Source organism: Dasypus novemcinctus, chromosome 3 (assembly GCF_030445035.2).
Source record: "Dasypus novemcinctus isolate mDasNov1 chromosome 3, mDasNov1.1.hap2, whole genome shotgun sequence".
Taxonomy (NCBI): Eukaryota; Metazoa; Chordata; class Mammalia; order Cingulata; family Dasypodidae; genus Dasypus; species Dasypus novemcinctus.
The window spans coordinates 109,205,155-109,224,491 of NC_080675.1; the positions used below are offsets into that span (position 1 = coordinate 109,205,155).

The window sequence follows — 19,337 nt, forward strand, 5'->3', positions numbered from 1 at the left end:
CACCTGCTTCCCACATGGGACGTCCTGGGTTTGGTCCCCAGTGCCTCTTAAAAACAAAAACAAGCAACAAGTAAACAAATGAAAAAACCAACTCAGGGGAGCTTATGTGGCTCAGTGGTTGAGCACCAGCTTCCCACACACAAGATCCCAGTTTCAATCCCCAGCCTTGATACCTCAAAAAAAAAAAAAAAAAACAAAAACCCAAACCAAAAAAACCTAACAATCTACAAAGGCTGCAAGAGTATTCCCCAAACAAAAGCAATTGCAAAAGTTGAGCAATTCCTGCTTAGGAAAAGTCCCTGTCTTGGTCAGTGTTCTCTTCAGAAGCTAGATCTCCAACAAGGACAAGAGAATCTAGGACCCCACAGCAGCAGCTTCTTCAGATGCAAGGTCTCCAGGTTTTTAGTGCAAAGCCTGTAATCCACGGACCAGGGTAGCATCTCCAGGACGTGGGGCATGGCCTGTGAGGACAGCAGCACAGCAGCCATTTCTCCTCCGGCAGCCAGCCGCACCGAAGCCCTCCCTGCCTGGGATGGGCACTCCAACAGCACGGGCCTGACCTCTGCTCAGCTAAAAGGCAGCCCCTTCCCAGAGCTTCCAAAGGAGCTGCAGCCCCGGGTGCCTATTCTAAAGCTCCCAGGAGGAGTCCTTGCAGGAGCCTTCCCACCCCAGCTGACACCTGTGGTCTGCAAATCGAGACTGCTGTGACTGAGTCAGCTGTGTGTGTGCAGCCAGGCTCCACAGATCTGAAGATGCCCAGCTGAGCATCTGAAGGCCCCATGCTGCCCTGATTTCTTTCTTTTTCATGATAACTATTGGATACTTTTCAATTAAAGGCAGCAACCTCTATCTGTACTTCCTAGTCTCTTTGTGGAGAACACACCCCAAAGGGCAACACTAATGTCAAGAATGACTGCTTCTACTAAGAGAGGAAAGATCTGCACCGTGAAGGGCGTTCCCTAGTGGTATGTATGCAGCACCTCCGAGTTCACATTGCTGAGCTAACCATTGTAAACCTGATGAAGTCGTCCTCCCACATGTTGCACAGAGTTGGCATTTTAAGAGTTGGGTTACCCTACACATAAAAGATTACAAATTGCTCTTTTATTTTCAGATAAACTTTATGTCCTCTCTTTCTAAGGCAATATAGTATACAGACCTACTCATTTTTAAAAAGCATCTCTCATCTGTTCCTATTACAATATCTAGAGGAAGTGGGATAATAGGATCTCTGAAACAAAAGTAAGAGAAATTGTGAATCTGTACATTGCTTTGAAATGCCACTTGGTACTATCTGGTGAAGCTGGGAACGTCCAGCAATTCTACTCCTGCAGGCTGGGTGAAGGAGAGATGGGAGACCTAGGACCCATGGGGCAGTGGGTAAGTGACTGGACTCTCGGTTCACAGGACCTGTGTTCAAATGGAAATGTTGTTCAAAACTGGCTGAGTTGTGGAATCTAAGCCCCCTCTTGATATAGACATGGAGTGGACACAACCATTCTAAGGTCCACAGGATGGAGGAATAGAGTATGGATTAGAGTGGACTTACTGATATTCTATTCATGAACTATTGTGATTAGTAATTAAAGAAAATGTGGCATTGGTGTGGAGAAAGTGGCCATGGTGGCTGCTGGGGGTAGAGAGTGGGACGAAGAGATGTGATGTGGGGCATTTTCGGGACTTGGAGTTGTCCTGGGTGGTGCTGCAGGGACAGTTACTGGACATTGTATGTCCTCCCATGGCCCACTGGGTGGACTGTGGGAGAGTGTGTGCTATGGTGTGGACCATTGACCATGAGGTGCAGCGGGGCTCAGAGATGTATTCACCAAATGCAATGAATGTCTCATGATGATGGGGGAGAGTGTTGTTATGGGGGGAGGAGTGGGATGAGAGGGGGATATTTGGGGACCGCATATTTTTTTTAATGTAACATTAAAAAAATAAAGACAAAAACTATAAACAACATAAAAAAATAAAAAAATAAAACTGCCTGAGTTCTCTTAGACAAGAGACAGTACCTTAACCTGTCTGTGCTTTGATTTCATTTTCTACTTAATAGTGATAAGAAAATCTACCCCTTTAACTTGTGTTTTAAATAAGTTAATGTAGGTAAATTCCTTAGAACAAAGATGGGTATAAGTGTAACTCAATTTGCTATAGTTTAAAAAAATTGTTGTAGTTTTGAGTAAATGAGCTATCTTCTCTGAGCTTTGGTAATATCTGTCTACCTCCCAGCAGTATTTTGAGGGTCAAATGGAATAACAGATAAAGTGCTTTTTCAAGGACTACCCAGTAGCAATTAAAAAAAAAACAACAAACTTACTCCGTAATCAAATCCCAATCCTAGCTTTTCATGGACCCTCTCCTTGCTGAGCATCAGAGGCATTTGGTGAACTTGTCACCAACAAGAGCTCATTTGGAAAGCTTGAGCAATGATGAAGTGTCTCTGCAATTTTTAAAAAGCAAATTTAGGGAAAGCTTCATTTTACTTCTGAAATTTTGACCAAAAAATCTTGTAATGTGTCAATAAACATCTGACTTTCAAAAAACCAAATACCTCAGAATAAATCTAAAGAAATATGTGCAACATCTCTAATCAGAAAACATTAAAATATTATTGAAAGAAATAAAGAAAACCTAAATAAATGGAGGAATATACCATGTTTATGAATCAGAGACAATTTTGTAAATATTCAGTTATCCCCAAACTTATAAAAATCGCATCAGAACTGTGTGAATGTAAAACAAGTAAATACTACGATTTATATGGATATTCAAAGGGCCAAGAATAATCAAAAGAATCTTGAAGAAGAATAAAGTTAGATTATTTACGCTATTGGATATCAAAATATACAAGAACAGTAATTAGGGCCTGTGGTTCTTGCACAGGTTCAATGAAGAGACCAATGAAATTGAACAGAGAGCCAAGAACATACACAATATGAACACTTGATTTATGATACAAGTGACATTGCAGAGCAGTATAGAAACAAAGAGTGCTGGATCAGTTGGCTACCCATATGGAAAAAAGAGTATACTTGACCCCTATGTCATACCATACATAAAAATCAAATCTAAGAATGCATATGAGAAAGATAAAACAATAAATTTTCTAGAAGGTAAGATGAACAAATATTTTTATTAAAAAGGGATTGTAAAAGATTTCTTAGGATGTAAAAAAGCAATAACCATAAAGGAAAAGATTGGTAAACTTAAACTACATTGAAAGTTGAAAACGTAAGTTCATCAAAAAACATCACTAAGAGAATAAAAAATGCAAGCCCAAAGTGGGGAAAAAGTCCTTGCTATATATATAACTAAGAAAGGGTAAACATAAAGAATTTCTATCATTCAACAAGATAAAGATAACCCAATAGAAAAACAAGCAAGAGACTGGAACAAATATTTTAAAAAATAGAGTATAGCCAATAGTTATCAGGAAAACGCAAATTAAAATCATAGGCTATCACTGCAAATTCACCCAAATGGCCAAAATTTTGACTTTTGACTGGCAGGTGGGGTGGTTCACTGGTGTGTTCACTTTGTGTTTTTTTCTGTACATACAATATGCTTCAAAAACAGTTTATTTTAAAAATTAAAACTGACTTTTTATATCTATATCATTGGTAAGTGGTTAGATGCTTACTAAATAAAGATCTCTCTTAGAAGTCAATGAAAAAAATGCCTGATTAAAAATAGACAACACAAACAGGTAATTTACAGAATAAAAGAAAAAATATAAATTACCAGTAAACATAAAATGTTCATCTTATTAACAATTAAACAATATAAAAGAGATTCCATGCTTAAGGTTATACAAATTGGCCAAATGTTGACTTTGTAGAAGGCATTTTGGCAGTATTTAACAAGTGCCTATAAAACCTAAGCATCATTTGACCCAACATTTCTTTCTGCTTCTAGGAATTTATTTAAGAAAATTAACATAGATGGAGAGGAAAGATTTATTGGTAAGAATATTCATCACTGTGTTGTTAGTAATAAAATAATTTTTGGAATCTAAAATGTCCAATGATAGGTGATTCATTAAATACACTACAATATATACATACAATGGAATATTATGCAGCCATCAGTTGAAGAATAGTTAGTGACATGAAAATGTGATGACGTGACAGTGAAGAAAAGTAGGTTTGAGGTAGTGGATGTGGCTCAAACGATTGAGCATCTGCCTCTAAGATTGGAGGTCCTGGGTTTGGTTTCTGGTGCCTCCAGAAAAAAAAACAAACAATAAGCAATTAGGGACACTGATGTGACTCAGTGTTTGAGTGTTGGCTTCCTACTTACAAGGTCCTGGGACAATCCCTGGTAGAAAACAGTATTAACTTGTTTTGTTTTTAAAGATTTATTCCCCCCGTTATCTGCTCTCTGTGTCCATTCGCTGTGTGTTCTTCTTTGTCTGCTTCTATTCTTATAGGGTGGCTCCAGGAACCAATCCTGGGACCTTCTGGATTAGGAGGGAGGTGATCATTTTCTTGAGCCACCTCAGATCTCTGATCTGCTCCATCTCTTGTCTCTCCTCTGCGTCATCTTGCTGTGGCAGCTCTCTGTGTGGGCCAGCACTCCTGCGCAGGGCGGCACATCTGCTCAGAGCAGCACTCCACGCAGGACAGCATTCAGCATGGGCCAGGTTGCCACACGGGCCAGCATGCCTTCACCAGGAGGCCCTAGGCATTGAACCCTGGACCTCCTATATGTTAGACGGGAGCCTAATTGCTTGAGCCACAGCCACTTCCCTATTAACTTGTTTTTGTTTGCACACAAGCACACATATTCATGGGAAAAAAAACTGAAAAAGAAACCAAACATGCAAATATCTAAGTGTTTCATTTTGAGTGGTAGGAGTAGAGGTGATTTTATTTTTTCTTTTGTCTTGACAATATTTTACAAATTTCCCAAAGTGAATATTCCATTAACTGTATAAGAAAAAAAAAACTAGCTTATAATACCTGTGAAAGCAGATAAAGATGAAAACTCATAATAATACTAAAAGTAAGATCATTAACTTATATTAAGTATCTATGCTTCCTCTTTGCCAGGTATGTAACCCAATTATCCCTTATAACATATGATGAAGTGGATACTGGTATTATCTTCACTTTACAGATGAGAAAACAAGGCTTGGAGATGTGAACTAACATCCCTGAGGCCAAAGAGCTCATGAGTGGAGGAGCCAGGATGCAAAAGGAAATCTTTCTGACTTCAGAGCCTGCATTTTGAAAATCATCACCAAAGGACAGTTGACCACTTAGTTATCCCAGTACCAGAATCTGGGAGAATTTTCCAATAACGACAAAGCCCAAGAAACTGATTCAGAAACACACTTGATGATCTGTGTTACACCAACCAGAACAAAGGCTGGGTGGCCCACAAGCCCTCCTTTTGTCTGTCATTCAGAAATGTAAGATCTGTTCCATGTGAAAAAAAATGGGCAGTCTTCTCTTTACTGTGTTGGTGCTTTCTCTTGAAGCAGTCAGTGTTGTCCCTGTTTCCCATCTGTACCTCTTTTTCCTGTATTCAGCAGAATAAAACACTTTCAAAAACCAACTGAGCAGGAAATAAAGGAGGACTGAATTTCATCCTGGGAGGCTTGATTCCCACAAGTAAAGTGCTGCGGTGGAAGCCGAGACGGAAAACATTGGCAGCACATGGAGAACTGCTGTGCTTTATGAACTCCATCTGTTCAGAGTGTCCCCAAGCCACATGATGGGGCAGGGCAAGATTCTAACTCATTCCTGCAGATTCCTGTTCTATGAAATCCTGCTGGAAATGGGAAATTAGGCTAAAAATGGTGTGCATCAATTAATCATTCAGCCATCATTATGGGAAGTGACTCAGTGCACCGAAGGAGATCCAAGGTGACTCAATCCACCCCGCCTGAAGAGGGGCCAAGTAAAAAGAACACATTCTACGTATTAACCTACGCAGGGGCTGAACGGAGATCACTTCATTCCAGAATGAGAAATAGAGGGAAACATGAGTCTTATGGAGGGGAAAAAAAGCCAAATAAAGGGAAGAAAGCACCATTCTGAAGACTCAGAGAAAGGACAGACCTCTGAAAATGGCTTATTACAAGAACCAGATAAAAATTGTTTGGTGTGCTCCTGGAATGCAGGAGGACATGGCTTTATGAAATGGGTATATAGAATAAGAAAAAGAGTGGATCTTAGATGAAGAAAAACCATGAGATTAAATGAAAAGAGGTAAATGAGAGAAGACAAGAGAGCAGAAAAACTACAGTAATCATTCATTTGTTATTTATTCAGCAAACATTTGTTAAACACATACTATGTGCCATGCATGGAAACAGAAGCAGTAAGGAACAGAATTAACATAGTAAAAATTGAATCACAGATGTGGAAGGCAAACATGAAAAGAATCTCAAAAATGCAGAAAGAAGGACAAAGAGATTAAAATGAGGAAGATGATTATCATGGAGAACAGCAATTAGAGGTCTAATCCAACAAAGATAGGTGTTTTAGTGATTAAAAAAAAAAAAAGAAAAAAAGGACAACTGAAGAACTTATCATGATCAAAGATAAAGAACTGTTCCTTTTATTTAAAAAGTAAAAAATCAAATAAATCTGATGCATCAATAGAACTGGTTTACCACAATCCAGGCAAAATCAAGATCCTCTTGGGAATAACCTGAAATTTTTAAAAAATCATTTTAAAAAAATGATTTAAGAATTATTAATGTAGGGGAGGAAATTGGCTACAAAGAAATAGCACCAATGCTAGCCCCAGAACTCTCACTTGTAAAGAAAATTGCCAAAGTTTCGGGGGCATATGATTGTAAACAAGTAAGTTTATATATATCACAATTGTGTATAAAAATACAAGGAATATTTTAAATGTTTGAGCTTAGAAGAATATCATAAAATTTACTGTACTTATTGAGGGCTTGAGGTACAGTAAATAACAGCCATCTTCTCTGCCCGCAGCCTGAATTGACTGAGAAATAGTCAGGGGTTGGGCAGGTGGGCCAAAATAGTCCCCTTATATTGCTGAAAAAGTTCATATTGGAGACTGTGTCATATCTATAGACCACTGGATTTCCTAACTGAAGCTTCGGACTAGGTAACTGTCCCCACAAATGTCTCCACTACACAGGAATCTGCACTGGTAAACATACAGCTTGGAGAAGCCAAGCAGAAAAAATGCTTCCTGTAGGTAGGGTTGGTCCAAAAAGGATGGGGCAATTCCACACATGTGCAATTTTTATCCCAAACTCACTGGCACTCCCCCACTCCCACTGCCACCCAAGGAACAGTGAGTGAGGGATGCAGAAAGGGCAAGGAATGTTCTGCTGGAAAGAAACTTCAGGAAGCAATCTCCTTCTCCCCACCTCGCCTCTCTGCCTACCTTTCCCCTGCAAACAAACAAAGAAAAAAAAACAGGTGCTTAAGAAATAATTGAAAGTAAGAAACTGAAGATTAAGGATATTGTGATATAAAAAATCTGGAATTTGGCATTTGTGCTCCCTGTTGGAACCTATACTAATGGAAAAATTCAAATAAAGACAAAATTTATATATAATTATTCATAACAGCATTATGTATTATTTAAAAATAGTTCTGTACTACTTATAATAGCAAAATATTGTCAAAAACTGAATGGCCATCTTTAGGAAATAAAAAACAATTCAGTTTTAGAAGTGATTTCTATTTTTTTTTCTTTTTCTTTTTCACTGCTCAGATGGAAATTTATAGCTATGAATGCCTGTATTTAAAACAAAGAAAGATCTCAATTAATAATGACCCTAATTTCATGTTTTCAGATGCAAATAACTAAAATCAGAAATGAAAATGATCACGACACTACTGACCTTACAGGAATAAAAAGGATTATAAGAGAATACCATGAACAATTGTACACCAACAAATTTAATAATCTAGATGAAATGGAAAAATTCCTAGAAATACTCAAATTACCTAAATTGACTCATTAAGAAATAGAAATTTCAGTAAACCAATAACAAGTATGGAGATTGAATCAGTTATCAAAAAACCTTTCACCAAAGAAAAGTTCAGGACCAGATGTCTTCCCTGGTGACTTCCGCCAAGCTTTTAAGAATTAACACTGGTTGTTCTCAAACTCTTCCAAAGAATTCATAGAGGAGAGAACCCTGATACCGAAGACTGAAAAAGACATCATGAGAAAATTATAGACTAATTTCCCTTACGAATACAGATGCAAAAATCCTTAATAAAATACTAGCAAACTGAATCCAACAGCATACTAAAAAGATTATTCACTATGATCAAGTGGAATCCATCCCAGGAATGTAAGAATAATTGAACATATGAAAATCAACCAGTGTACAATACCACATAAATAGAATGAAGGAAAAAAATGATTATCTCAATAGGTTCAGAAAAGGCTTTGATAAGACTCAGTACCTCATCTTGATAAAAAAAAATTCAGAAAACTAGGAATAAAAGGGAACTTTCTCAAAATGATAAAGAGAATTTATGAAAAACCCATAGCTAACATCATACTCAATGGTGAAAGACTTAAGACTGTCTCCTCAAAATCAGGAACAAAACAAGTATACCCACTTTCACCGTTGCTGTTCAGTATTATACTGGAAGTTCTAGCCAGAGCAATTAGGTAAGGCCAAGAAATAAGTTATCCAAAATGGGAAGAAGTAAAACTCTCTTTTTGCAAGTGACATTTTGCATATAGAAAACCCAATGAAATCCACAAGAAAATTACTAGAACTAATGAACAAATTTAGCAAAGTGGTAGAGTACAAGATCAACACATAAAATCAATTGTGTTTCTATACACTAGCAATAAACAATCTGAAGAGGAAATTCAGAAAGCAATTCCATGTATAATTGCATTTAAAAGAATAAAATATCTAGGAATACCTTTAGCCAAGGATATAAAAGACTTGTACACTGAAATCTACAATAATGAAAGAAATTAAAGACCTAAATAAATGGTGACATTCCATGTTCATGGACTGGTAAGCAATATTATTATGACATAAATATCATCCAAGGAAATTACAAAGTCAATGTGATCCCTATCAATATTCCAGAGGCATTTTTTGCAGAAATAGAAAAGCTGATCCTCAAATTCATATGGAACTGCAAGGAGCCCTGAATAGCCAAAATAATCCTGAAAAGGGAGAACAAAATTCAGAGAACTCACACTTCCCTATTTCAAATTGTACTACAAAGCTACAGTAATCAAAAGAGTATAGATCTAGCATAAAAATAGACATATAGACCAATGAAACAGAATGGAAAGTCCAGAAATAGATCCACACATCTATGGCCAATCTATTTTTGACAAGAGTGCTAAGTACATGCAGTAGGGGAAAATACGGTTTTCCACAAATTGTGCAGGGAAAAGTGGATATCCACATCCAAAAGAATGTTAGACACCTACCTAACATCATATAAAAAAATTAACTAAAAAAGGATCAAGGATCCAAATAGCTAAAATTACAAAGCTCTTAGAAAATAATATATGGACAAATCTTCATGCTGAGTGAGATTCAGTAATGGATCTTTAGATATGACACAAAGAGCATGAGCAACAAAAGAAACGATAGATAAATTCAACCTCATCAAAATCTAAAACTTTTGTGCATCAAATGTGAATCAAAATTTTGTGCATCAAGAAAGTGAAAAGACAACCTACAGAACAGGAGAAAGTAGTTGCAAATCATGAATTGGATAAGGGCTTAATATATCTAGAATATATAAAGTACTTTTACAATGCAACAGAAAAAGCAAACAATCCAATTTAAAAAATGGGCTAAGGAACTTGAATAGATTTTTTCCCCCCAAAGTAGAATATACAAACGGCCAAGAAGATAAACAAATTGAGCATGTAAAAATATGCTCAATATCATTAGCTGTTGGAGAAATGCAAATCAAAACCACAATGAGCTATCACTTCACACCTACAAGGACAGGTATTATTAAAAAATAAATAAAAGAAAATGGCAAGTGTTGGAAAGGATGTGGAGAAATTGGAACTCTAGTACATTGTTGGTGGGAATGTAAAATGATGTAGCCACTGTGGAAAACAATATGGCAGTTCCTCAGAAAGTTAAATATAGATCTTTTATACATAGAAGCAATTCTTCTTCTAGATATATACCCAAAAAAAGTGAAAACAGAGTCTCAGATTCTTGTACCCCAACGTTTATAGCAGTTTTATTCATAATAACCAACAGGTGTCCCTGGGTCCCAAATGTCTATCAACAATGGAACAGACAAACAAAATGTGGTACACAGATATATCAGAATTTTATTTGGCCATAAGAAAGAATGAAGTTCTGAGACATGCTGCAATGTGGAAGAAACTTGAAAACATTATGCCCAGTTTAATGAGCAAGACACGTAAAGACAAGTATTGCATTATGCCACTTATAAAAGATGTCTAGAAATAGCATATTCACAAAGAAAGTAGATCAGAAGTTATTAGAGGATGGGGAAAGCAGAAATGGGAGAGTGTATGTTTGATGGATATGAAGTGGTGGTAAATAAAATTAATAAAAAACAATTTCACAACTAAAAAATGTTTTTTAACAACACAAGGAAATGCAGGATTTAGATGGTATATAGTTTAGATATTGCATGTGGGTTTTATCTCACAGGATTGCTAGAGTTGATCACGAATGACTACTTTTTTTCAGATGGGTTTTGAGGGCACGTAGGAGCTGGGGAAGAATGCTGTGAACAAAAGTTGAGATGTGCTGTGCTTGAGCAAGAAGGGGAGTGGTGTGATACCTGCCAAATATTTGCCATCTACCTCATTGTGTAATTTCACCCACGTATGGAAAAAGAATGTAAAACTTAAAAGACCTGAAGAAGGTATTCTGAAATGTAACTAGAAGTGGCCTCAGAGAGTCAGGAACACATGTGTTTTGTGTGTTTGTTTGTTTTTGTTTTCCTGCTTCCTCTAAGTGCTGCTATTGTAAATCTAAAGCCTAGCACATGTTGCTTAATCCTCTCTGTGCTTCAGTTTCCTTTTCTAAACAAGGGTGTTAGTAATTGAAACTACTTCAAAGGATCAGGATTCAGGCAAATGGACCAAAATTAAATGTGTTAAAATCGATGATGTGCTGAGGACTGTGCTTGACACCCAGGGAGCCCCATAGAAGTTTTAGCCAATAGTAGTAGTACAGTGAGCAAATACTATTTTTATAGTAAAAGAAAAAAAGATAACAGGGAAAATTATAATTATGAAGAAAATGCAAAAGTATGAAAATTGTTTGATAAAATGTTAAGTAACAAAAGCCCTATTATAAGATTTTATGTTTAATCTGAATGCAACTGTGTAATATTATGTACGCATGTGGAAAAACATTTGAAAGAAATGTCAAAAGAAAATGAAAAACTTTTATTTATTTTTGGAGGTACTGGGGATTGATCCCAGGACCTTGTACATGGGAAGCAGGCACTTGACCACTGAGTTATACCTGTTGCCTGAAAGACTTTTAAGAGATTAAAATTATAGTCATGAAAAAGCTTTTCCTTTTATGTTGTTATTTTTAAATGTGCTCTGATTTTTAAAAATACTTCCCATATCTTTACATACAAATACCTGCATCTGTATAATATCTGTATAATTTTGTCTGCTCAGCATCCCTCTGCCCTTTAGCTGGGCTTCATCCTCCTGGGGTTTATACAAATGCTGTTATAGCCAACTGACCCAAGGAAGGGAACTTGACCCTAGCTGAACCGATTAGCGCTCTTCCATGGATCTAAAAAGGGTATGAATCAGGAACGCTCTCAGGTGGTAGGAGGTTTCAAAATGTCAGCAGTCATGTTACACACTGAGTGAAAAAGAAGGCAGAAAAGATGAATGAGATTATTTAGATATAGAGCTGGCAACAGAGGTAGAGATGAAGAGAAAACTAGTAGCATTTATGTACTTGGTCCCACTTGTTTCCCTATCATTGACTTTTCTGCAGTTTGGCCATTTAACCCTTATTTTGTTTACAGGATAACCCCAATATCATTCCAATAAGCTTCCCCTTTTGCCTAAGATAGTTTGAGTTGGTTGTAACCAAGAATCATGATTAATTCATTATTATAGCTTCACTAATAACAGCAAAAGTAGGGCACCATCTAACTGTACCATTTTCGGGCATGCTTAAAGAAGTTACGGCACTTTCACATTATGGGAAATGAAGCAGTTATTAAAATAACATTAACAACAAATATTTGAGAACACTCAGAATATTATTAGATTAATAAAGGAGACTGCATTTAATTGGAAGAGGAATAGAAACTGGAAGCAATCCAGGAAGAAAGACCAGGAGGCGCAGAGGCCCTAAGGTTGGGTGATCTCGTCTTGTTAAGATATTAACAGAAGGCCTATGTATCTAGAACAGAGAAAATGAGAAGGAATGTGGAATGAGGTGAAGATGGGAAGACAGGCACTGTGGGCCATTGTGGGGTGTTTGAATTTTATTCCCAGAGCAGTGAAAAATCATTGAAGTGTTGTGAAGAAAGGAGTAACATGAATGGTTTATATTTTCAGTAAGAAAAATGTAGCTTTTGGGAAAAGAACATATTGGAGATGGGCAAGAGTGGAAGCAGGGGAACTGATCAGGCAGTTATTACTAAGGAAGCCACATAATTATAATCCAACCTTGGACCATTTGAGGGAATACTCTTACCATTACACCAGGACCATCAGCTCAAACCAGGGCTGTGCTGGGCAAACCAGGACTGGTGGGCACCCTGAGTTTCACAGTATTTCAGGCAAGAAACAATAGTAAATTTGAAATAGGGTGGGGAGACTGGTAAGAATTCTAGCCATAGGTGGCTAAGGCTGAATCTCAGTCCTTGAGTGGCCATCTTTGCCATTATTCTTTTCTGATATTCTTTACTTTGCCTTATGGTGTTCAACGGGTAGCTTTTGCTGGTGATTTTAATGCCTCTCAAAATTTAGTTTGCATCAGAATCACCTCAGAAGCTTGTTAAACACAGATTGTTGTGCTTCATCCCTGAAGTTTGTGATCCAGTAGGTTAGAGTGGACCCTGAGAATTGTATTTCTAACAAGCTCCCAGGCGATGTTTTCCGCGGGGTCCACACTTTGAGAACCGCTGGTTTAGATGTATGCTGATTATGAACCCCCTTTAGCTCTGTCTGTACTAAGTCCAGTTTCCAATATGTATGTTTTGTGCCTTTTCTCATCCAAGTTTTTTCTTGGACAGTGTCTCTGTCTCATTGCATCCATGCATTCATGAATTGCCTTACTCAACAAAGTGGGAAACACTTCTCTATGTCCAGTCAAGAATACTATGACCATTCTTTTATATGTTGTACTTTGTTCTTAAATTGTACTGGACTTAGTTTGTTAATGGTTGTGACTTTAGAGTGTATCATCTCTAAATCATTCCATATCCTCAATTTCCAGTTCCCATTTTGCATAATTCTGCAATTTTCTTATGTCAACCAATTGTTGATTAAGCTTACCTTCTGCTGTTTGCAACTGTTCCTTGAAACTGCATTTTTTGTTAGCCACCATCCCTGCAGTCTTAGGCTCTCTCATATCTCGTGGCTGCAGAATCAGTGACTTATCTGGTCCTCTCTTCTTGTGGGCCATTTGGCTACACTGAACATTAGATAGCCCTGCCCACAATAAACGGCTTGTCACATCTCTCCGGCCTGCTTTGCTTTTGCTTTGTCTCAAAGATCCCCTGGCCTCTGCTGACCTTGCGTCCCATTGAATTCCCTGGTTTCATCACTCATCAATCCCTGCAAGTCCACACAGGAAGGCATAGCTTCTGAGAACAGTGTTGCCAGGGAGACTTCAGCCCAGAAATAGCAGCCACTTTTCTCAATAGTCTTTTCCTGTTCCTGATTTCATAATCTTTCCCCCTTTTCACAGCTTTGGGGTAAGAGACAAAACAGCTGTGCTTTATGTTTGAAAACTGCAACTCACATTCAAAATGCTACAATCCAAGCAGAAAGTCTGTTTTCAGCAATTTTTTTTGGAGAAGTAGGCAAAACTTGTTCTTTTATTTTAATATAACTTGGTGTTTTAAAGAAAAGTAATACTTGGTATTGTCAAAAATTTGGAAGTAACAGAAAACAAAAATAGGAAAATTACAAACTGGATCCAAAAATTTTAAATCACTCAGAAAAAAGCTTTCAGACTTTTAAATCCTCTAATTCATATATATTTTTTAGCAGCAAAAGCTTTCCTTCTAGTAAAACCATATTTCAGAAGCTCAATATATGAAGAGAGGAAGCCGCTGGGTGGGCTGCAGGCAGGGATTGGCATGGGACGGAGGGCCCAGCTGCTCGGCTTGACCCGCGCTCTGCACAGCCGACTCCCAGGCCTATCTGCTCTGTGCGTCCACAGGCCCACGTGTATGCAGGCTTGTGCTCATTTCTGCCCGAGGCTTAGACTCCAACAGGAAATATCTGCAGGGACACTGCCAAAGGCATTCTGGGCTTGGCACTCTGGTTGCCTGGGCTGTGGAGCAGATGCTATTTTTGGCTTGATGGGCCTTTCAAGTCCCACATATTCTATCTTTTCTTAGGGCCCATGTTTCCCCTCGTTTAAAGCAGAGGTTTTAGCCTAGGGCACAAAAGTTCCCTGAAAATGTATATCCATGGCTTTAATTCCTGCAGGGTTCATGTGAATTCTCTTTTTTTTCCTTATGATAAATGGCATATTTTAAGACATCAGCAATTTCCAGCTCAGAAATACAACTGAAAACTTTCAGTTGAAATAGTTCAATGCTTGAAGTGTTAAATATTTGGAAACAAAGAAGAAAATAAACTATTCTTGAATTGAGGTATTTTTCCCATTGCTTTAAAATTTTATCTTTATGTGTCCACTGTAATTTTACAGTTGATTGACATTTGCTCCCACAACCCCCAAATTGAAATTGTCCTGTTGTCTTAGATCTAATACATTAGCATTGCCATTGTGAGATAATCACATAGCACATAAAACTAATCTTAGAATAAAAATTAATGTTAATGACATTGATTTCTTCCAAAGATTATTTTTTCCTGTTATTAGTATAATTCAATGGGCCCATAAACATATTGTTAAAGCCGTAGGCATATACTATTTTGGTAATTTCACCAAATGCACTAGGAGGATTTTTTGCAATGAAATCCTGCAACAAGTGCATCCTTTTGAAAAAGTGATAGTGCTTTTCTAAGGTCAACAGAGATTTATACTTTGTTGTTTCATTTGTTCAGATCTCATATTTTAAATATTCTGAAAATTGGGCTCATCAGGTATTGAGTGTTCTTGGCTCCACACTTGTCTACACAGGGAGATGCTGGTCTCTATTCTGCACTAACAGTCACAACTTATCTAACTAGCCTCCCACCTCTAAAACATTCCCTACCCCCAATTTCAGCCCATACAAAAAGTTTGCTGCATAGAAGATGTTCAGTGATGGTGAAGTGGGACTGATTCCCAGCACTGGCTCTGCTGTGACTCTGCCCTCCCCGGGTGATCCAGTTCCCTGTCCAAGCATCCTCACTTCCTGAAATACAGAATATCTTATGGCCCATTTAGCTCACTTTGTTTCCATGATAAAATTTATGACAGAATGAAAAGGAGAAATTGAGATGACACCTGAAATTTCTAACCCCTTCATGGAAACCTCAATTTGTGTATCTTATTTAACAACCTTTCATTTTTAATGATTGTATAAATGCAGCACTAGGTGCTCTCCTATTAGTGGATATTTGGAAGAAAAGACAGAATTCCACTGTTAAAGAGTGCGAAGGGACAAAATTAATGTGACAGAAAGCATTCCATGGCTTCCTCAAGTGTGCCGGTGAGCCGCTCCCTCTGCTCCATGGAGCTGCTGTCCCTCTAGTGGCCCCACCAGCAATTTTTTCCTCCCAGTGCTTCCTTCTTGCTCAGTTGGGCTGCACCGCCTGCCAGCTGGTTGCTCCAGTGTGCTGGAATTAGAGAATCACAGCTAGTTCTCCCTCTCCTTGAAATCAGCTGTATTCAGGGCTTTTTGTTCCACATTGCATGGCTTTAAGGAAAAAAAAAAAAACCCTGAAGCCTGGAAACAGTTGGGTAATTAAAATTCTTAGTTTCCTCTTGTTAGGTGCCTGCTTTTTTCAGATGAATCCTTTCAATGCTTTGCCCCAGAGAACACATATCAGGTTAGGTTTAGAGAGATGGGGAAAAATACTTATTCAGGAAACACCTCCAATGGTGCATTCTTATAAAAAATTTTTCCTCTCTGAGCACAGCTCCAAAGCTGAATACTTTAAGAGAACTATACAATTTTGTAACCTCTTGAAGCAGTTCAGACATATCTTAGAGGTCTCAGGGTCCTAGAAACTCCTCCTGTTGAACAGTAGACTAGCCCATTGGCTTTATATCACTCATTCTGAGCATAAAGTCCTTGATATAGTATGTGCTTTAGTAAATGCTGATTGAGTAAATTCACGATTAGGTACTCATGTGTATATGACATCTCATCTCCACTTTGTTTTCACAGAGGAAATGCATCATTTCCTTCAGCATACCCTTCTCCTGGAACCACTGGCAGGTTTGGGAATCGTCCCTGAAGTAATCAACACTGTGATTAATAACAAAGTATTCCTAACTGTTTTTCACCCCTTGTTGAGGAACAAAATGAAATTCCTCAGGCACAGACCATGCCCATTCATGGACATTGTCATTGTACATTGTCACTGACATTGACATTGACATTGCTGTTATGCTGTGATATAGTCCTAAGAACAACAGTGATGTGGGGACATTGAGTCCATAATTCTGGAATCTCATGGACAGCCCAGTAATCTGACCTTTACAAAACAGGAATGTGCTGCCATTTGAGGCAATTTTCAGGTGACTAGACATGTCCAAGGAGAGACTATGGGAGCATCTGCCAGGGATGAGGTAAAGAAAAGTTCAGTGCAGGGAGTTAATGAGAACTGGATATACAGTAAGATCCCTGCTGAAGCCGCTTTAGGTGGGGCGGTCTCAGTTCTCTGAGCTTCTTGCCGGCGAACATCACCCTTTGGCTCTGTTTACTGGCCTTTCCTAATAGCATGGCCCCCAAACGCCAGTCTTCACTCCTGCCTCCCATGAAGAAAGAAAAACAGCTCCCCGCCCCATGCCAGAGGAGACACTGGGCTGCTCTGGACTTGCCCAAAGGAGGAAAAGGAACAGCAGGGAGCAACTGAACATATTGATGGAGTACAAAAAGAAATAGACAGACCTAATGAACAAGCCAGTGAGGAGATTTTGAAAGTAGAACAGAAATATAATAAACTCCACCAACCATTCTTTCAGAAGAGGTCAGAATTGATTGCTAAAATCCCAAATTTTTGGTAACAACATTTGTCAACCATCCGCAAGTGTCTGCACTGCTTGGGGAGGAAGATGAAGAGGCCCTGCAGTATTTGACCAGAGCTGAAGTAACAGAATTTGAAGGTATTAAATCAGGTTACAGAATAGATTTTTATTTTGATGAAAATCCTTACTTCAAAAATGAAATTCTCTCCAAAGAATTTCATCTGAATGAGAATGGTCATCCATCCTCAAAGTCAACTGAAATCAAATGGAAATCTGGAAAGGACTTGACGAAACGTTCAAGTCAAACACAGAATAAGGCCAGCTTCAAGAGGCAGCATGAAGAATCAGGAAGCTTCTTTACCTGGTTTACTGACCATTCTTATGCAGGTACAGATGAGTTAGAAGAGGTCGTCAAAGATGATGTCTGGCCAAATCCATTACAGTACTATTTGGTTCCTGATATGGATGATGAAGAAGGATTGGAAGATATTGATGAAGAAGGGGATGAGGATGAAGGGGAAGAAGGTGAAGATGATGATAAGGGAGAGGAAGGGAAGGAAGATGAAGGAGAAGATGACTAATGAACACTGATGGATTCCAACCTTCCCTTTTTAATTTTCTCTAGTCCCTGGAAATAAGTTGCAGTCTTTTTTTCCTCTTGTGCTCAGTCGCCCTGTTTTTGAGGTCTCTTTTCTCTCCTTTAAACCATGGTTCTCAACTTATTTTGGGGAAAATACCTTGAGCAGAATGCAGTGGGAAAAGAATCTGTACCCTTTTCTGTTCCAAAAATTTATTTTTTTCCCTTCCTGTCTCAACAACAAAAAAACTTTATGGAATCAACACACCACCATGCTCTGCAGGAAAAAGGAAAATCCTTCTGCTCCCTTTGCTCTGCTGGAAGCTGGAGGGTGCTAGGCCCCTGTGTAGTAGTGCATAAAATTCTAGTATTTTTTCTCCTTTCTCTGTATATTGGGCTCAGATATTACACTGTGTCTCTATGTGAATATGGACAGTTAGCATTTACCAACATGTATCTGTCTACTTTCTCTTGTTTAAAAAAAAAAACTTTATAAAATGGGGTTATAGAAGGTCAGCAAAGGGTGGATTTGAGATGTTTGGGTGGGTTAAGTGGGCATTTTGACAACATGACTTCTGCTTTGGCATGTTTAATTGTGATGTTTAATGGATATCCTTGCAGTTTAAGATGACCCTTTTAAAATAAATTCTCTCATAATGATGACTTGGGCCCTGCCACTTGATGGGAGAATCAGCAGAACCTGTAGGATCTTATTTGGAATTGACATTCTCTATTGTAATTTTGTTCCTGTTTATTTTTTTTTAATTTTGTTTCACTGGAAAGGAAAGATAATACTCAGTTTTAAACGTTAAAAGTGTACAATTTGGGAAACGGACTTGGTCCAGTGGTTAGGGCGTCCGTCTACCATATGGGAGGTCCGCGGTTCAAACCCCGGGCCTCCTTGACCTGTGTGGAGCTGGCCCATGTGCAGTGCTGATGCGCGCAAGGAGTGCCCTGCCACGAAGGGGTATCCCCCGTGTAGGGGAGCCCCATGCGCAAGGAGTGCGCCCGTGAGGAGAGCCGCCCAGCGCGAAAGAAAGTGCAGCCTGCCCAGGAATGGTGCCACCCACACTTCCCATGCCCCTGAGACAACAGAAGTGGACAAAGAAACAAGACGCAGCAAATAGACACAGAGAACAGACAACCGTGGGCGGGGGGGGGGGGGGAATTAAATAAACAAGTCTTAAAAAAAGTGTACAATTTGCTTTGGTATAATAATACTAAATTTGTACACAAAGTAAAAAAAAGATCCCTGCCAACTCTAATGTTATAGAAATTTGTGATTCTTATCGCAAATGTTGAGATATTATAGTTTCATGAGCCATTTGTCTTAAATTTTGTTTCAAAAATAAAATTTTGAATGGGTGACTGTGGGTCAGTACAACAAAATGGTAGGTTCTGACTCAGTTTCCACCAAAGAAATTGTTTCCTTTTTGTCCTATGTAGTGGTTTGGAACTGTATGCACC

At 38.4% G+C, this 19,337-nt stretch overlaps 1 protein-coding gene across 1 annotated transcript; it reads left to right on the top strand.

Moving 5' to 3' along the window:
• Positions 1–456: 456 nt before the first annotated feature.
• On the top strand, positions 457–17,919 carry LOC101416432 (protein SET-like). Its single transcript, XM_071212432.1, is given in 3 exon segments — positions 457–704; positions 17,089–17,324; positions 17,327–17,919. Coding segments are annotated over 3 exon segments (1,032 nt in total). The 3' UTR covers positions 17,875–17,919.
• Positions 17,920–19,337: the final 1,418 nt, after the last annotated feature.